The following is a 3,490-nucleotide window of genomic DNA, read 5'->3' as shown; positions in this document are numbered from 1 at the left end:
GGGGCAGTAATGTTCAGAGAATATATAGCCCAAAGTACTCAAGCGAAGTGCTTGTATATGATCCAGTGTCCGCCATATATTGTGGACCATTTCTAACTCCAACCTGTGTTAGAAAAAGCCTACGGTGGAATAAGGCAAACAAGACCTCTGTCATGCTTTAAATAGGCAGATTAACGCTGACACTTAGATCTGCTTGCTTGTAAACGGAAGTGATCTTCTGAAGCATCTTGGAAGGTATGAAACGGTGCAGCAATGTTTCATAGAATATATAGCTTAAAGTACACGAGCGAAGTGCTTGTGTATGATGCAGTGTCCGTTATATATTGTGGACCATTTCTAACTTGCCCTGTGTTTGAAGAAGACTAAAAGGCCTCTGTCATGCTGTAAATATGCAGATTGACACTGTTTGTTTGTAAACGAAAGTGATCTTCTGAAGCATCTTGGAAGGTATGAAAGGGAGCAGCAATGTTCTGAGAATAATAGCCCAACGTTTTCGAGCGAAGTGCTTATACATGATCTAGTTTCCTTCATGAAGTGTCCGCCATGTATAGTTGGCCATTTATAACTTGCTCCAACAAGGCCTCTGTCATGCTTTAAATGGGCAGATTGACACTGACACTTAGATCTGCTTGGTTGTAAACGGAAGTGTTCTTCTGAAGCATTTCGGGAGTTATAAAACAGGGCAGCAATGTTCATAGAATATATAGGTTGAAGTACTCGAGCGAAGTGCTTGTGTATGATGCAGTGTTCGTTATGTATTGTGGACCATTTCTAACTTGCCCTGTGTTTGAAAGACTATCATTGAATAAGGCCAACAAGGTCTCTGTCATGCTTTAAATAGGCAAATGAACACTGACACTTAGATCTTCTTGGTTCTAAACGGAAGTGATCTTCTGAAGCATCTTGAAAGGTATGAAAGTGGGCATCAATGTTCATAGAATATATAGCTCAAAGTACTCGAGCGAAGTGCTTGTACATGATCCAGTGTCCGCCATGTATGGTGGAACATTTCTAAATTGTTCTATGTTTGAAAACGACTATCGTGGAATAAGGCCAAAAAGGACTGTGTCATGCTTTAAATAGGCAGATTGACCCTAACACTTAAATCTGCTTGGCTGTAAACGGAAATGATCTTCTGAAGCATCTTTTAAGGTATGAAACGGAGCAACAATGTTCATAGAATATAAAGCTCAAAGTACTCGAGCGAAGTTCTTATACATGGAATAAGGCCAACAAAGTCTCTGTCATGCTTTAAAGCAGATTGACACTAACACTTACATCATTTAATAAACTTATATAGAAATAGATTTCTGGACCAGCGACCAGAAATCTATATTACTAACGTCATGACGAACATTTTTTGGTAAATATGAAGAGAGTGAGAGAAAGAGAGAGTTTTAAAATCAAATTACTAATTAATTGAGTTTAAATTTACCAAATATTTGCTTAGTGTATACGCAGGTTCTTCTTCTTTTCCATGGAATAAAAAAATCAATATATTTATTTATAACTCTAAAACAAAATTTATTAGGAATTTTATGAATATTGAAACTAGTTTCCATAAAAATATTAAAAACATAACTCGTGCTACGGAAACACTAACAACTAAAGACATCTTAAAGATTAATTATGCATAAACTAATACAAACTTTTAAACAAGTTTTTATGCGGCTATGACGAATCTTATATACCCAACCTTGTGATCTGTCATATTAAAAATGTCTGCCGACATTGTTGCGACATCTGATTTATATATATATATACTTTATATAAAACATGGACAGCAAGATCATCTTAGCATTTCTTAAGAGGACCCTAGATATTTATATAGTTAGTTAGTTTCTAGTTTTACGATCAATATTTTGATGTGTCACAAACCGCCTGACAAAACCAATATATCTGCACGTACATTTCTTTTAATACTGAGTCAAAAGGGTAACATCTTTTTATGCATAAAAATAGATAAATACAAGATTTAACATTTTTTTGCAAAACAACATTTCTGTTTTGCTAAATCTTAAAAATCAAGTCTAAATAAAAAAATGTCAAACAATTTAAAATTAGTATCAATTTTGATCTTAACGCAAAGACGACGTTTAATAACATCAACAAAGATGTCGTCAAAAGTTGTAGTAGTTTGTGCCATATTGGCAATAATATCGTGTACACAAGCTGCAGATACGGAACCCTCAAGTCTATTGAAAAATGTCATACCCACGATTATGCAAAAATACTATAATTTGGCACCTACCGAGACCGGTTACCATTTAGTGTAAGTCGTTACTTTAAACGGGATACCCTAAGGATAAAGTAAATTGGTTTAATTTTTGATTTCCCCACTTAATAGTGTAGAAAATCCAAATGGCAGTATACGTGAAGAAATGCAAATGATTTTGAATCCTGGTACACCCGAACAGGAGACCGTTGTTATGGGCATGTATACGATATATGATGATAAAACTGATACCGAAACTGTAACCATGTATACGGCAGATAAAAATGGTTATAGACCACGTATAACAATGAAGCGAAAAGTAAGATCTGCAAAACTAAATAAATCTTTAATCTCGAGATAATTGTTTAATTATTATTTTTTATTCGAAAATAAATTTGAAATTTGTTGTTTTTTTAATTCAAAGAAGAACTTTTTATATATATCCACCTTTCCATATATACATTAGTAAGTATTACTGTTATGGAACCATGTAAAATTGCAAGACAGTATAGACATACCCATCTGTATATTTGCACCATAGGCACACATGTAGTAGAATTAAGTGGAGCCGATAAAATGTTTCAAATCAAACTAAAAAAGTTAATTAGTTACCTCAATTAAATAGCAAGTTACGAAGGCAATATTTATACCCAAACCGGAAAATCTAGTTATGCGACACCAATGTCCTATCGACCGATAAGCCTTACGTCCTTCATACTTAAAACTGTAGAACGTATCGTCGATAGCATGGTTTACTGTTTTAAACCAAATAACGATCTCAAACATAAGCAACATGCTTATGTAAAGGAACGAATGAAATTGCCCACTATTCAATAACGTGCACACTAATGTTCTTATACAATTATAAACTTTCATATTGACCTGAAGCTCCGAAACTGGATTAACTACATGCTAAGGAACATATATGTATATAAGTTACGAGATTTCGCAGTACTACACAGAGTGGTATTTTGTGGCCTTTACTCTAGGTAAGCATGATTATAAAGCTATTATAAGGACATTAACTGAGAAAGCACTTAGACTTGTCTACTATGCAGACGATGTCTCAGGGGAATGTATCCAAATTACTTGTGTAGAAAAGCTGGCCTTAACCGAGAGGCCTGAATATTAATCTGAAATCTGTCTTTTCACAAGAAAGACAAAAATTGCAAAGTATGTAAACACTGTATCCTCGGTAAGAAGATACCGGTAACCGTTAGAATTAATTTCTTAGTGTAATCCTTGATCCGATATAAAAATACAAGGTACATCAGT

General features: G+C 34.4%; 1 protein-coding gene across 1 annotated transcript; it reads left to right on the top strand.

Moving 5' to 3' along the window:
- The first annotated feature begins 2,098 nt into the window (after nucleotides 1–2,098).
- Nucleotides 2,099–2,576, top strand: LOC119615513 (endocuticle structural glycoprotein SgAbd-9-like). Its single transcript, XM_037971520.1, has 2 exons — nucleotides 2,099–2,272; nucleotides 2,348–2,576. The coding sequence occupies exons 1-2, from the start codon at nucleotides 2,115–2,117 to the stop codon at nucleotides 2,574–2,576; spliced, it is 387 nt and encodes a 128-aa protein (XP_037827448.1). The 5' UTR covers nucleotides 2,099–2,114.
- The last annotated feature ends 914 nt before the right edge of the window (nucleotides 2,577–3,490 follow it).

The sequence above is a fragment of the Lucilia sericata genome, unplaced genomic scaffold, assembly GCF_015586225.1.
Source record: "Lucilia sericata isolate MDLA Ls3-8-SP2 unplaced genomic scaffold, ASM1558622v1 Contig005522F_arrow, whole genome shotgun sequence".
NCBI lineage: Eukaryota > Metazoa > Arthropoda > Insecta > Diptera > Calliphoridae > Lucilia > Lucilia sericata.
The sequence above is the reverse complement of the archived record's forward strand: the minus strand, read 5'-3'. Positions and strand labels throughout refer to the sequence as shown.

What these genes read in the sequence shown, in the direction of transcription:
- LOC119615513 (XM_037971520.1), top strand. Translation starts at nt 2,115, where the DNA reads ATGTCGTCAAAAGTTGTAGTAGTTTGTGCCATATTGGCAATAATATCG. An exon ending in GAGACCGGTTACCATTTAGT is followed by an intron (nt 2,273 to 2,347) that starts GTAAGTCGTTAC and finishes CCCACTTAATAG; the next exon opens with TGTAGAAAATCCAAATGGCA.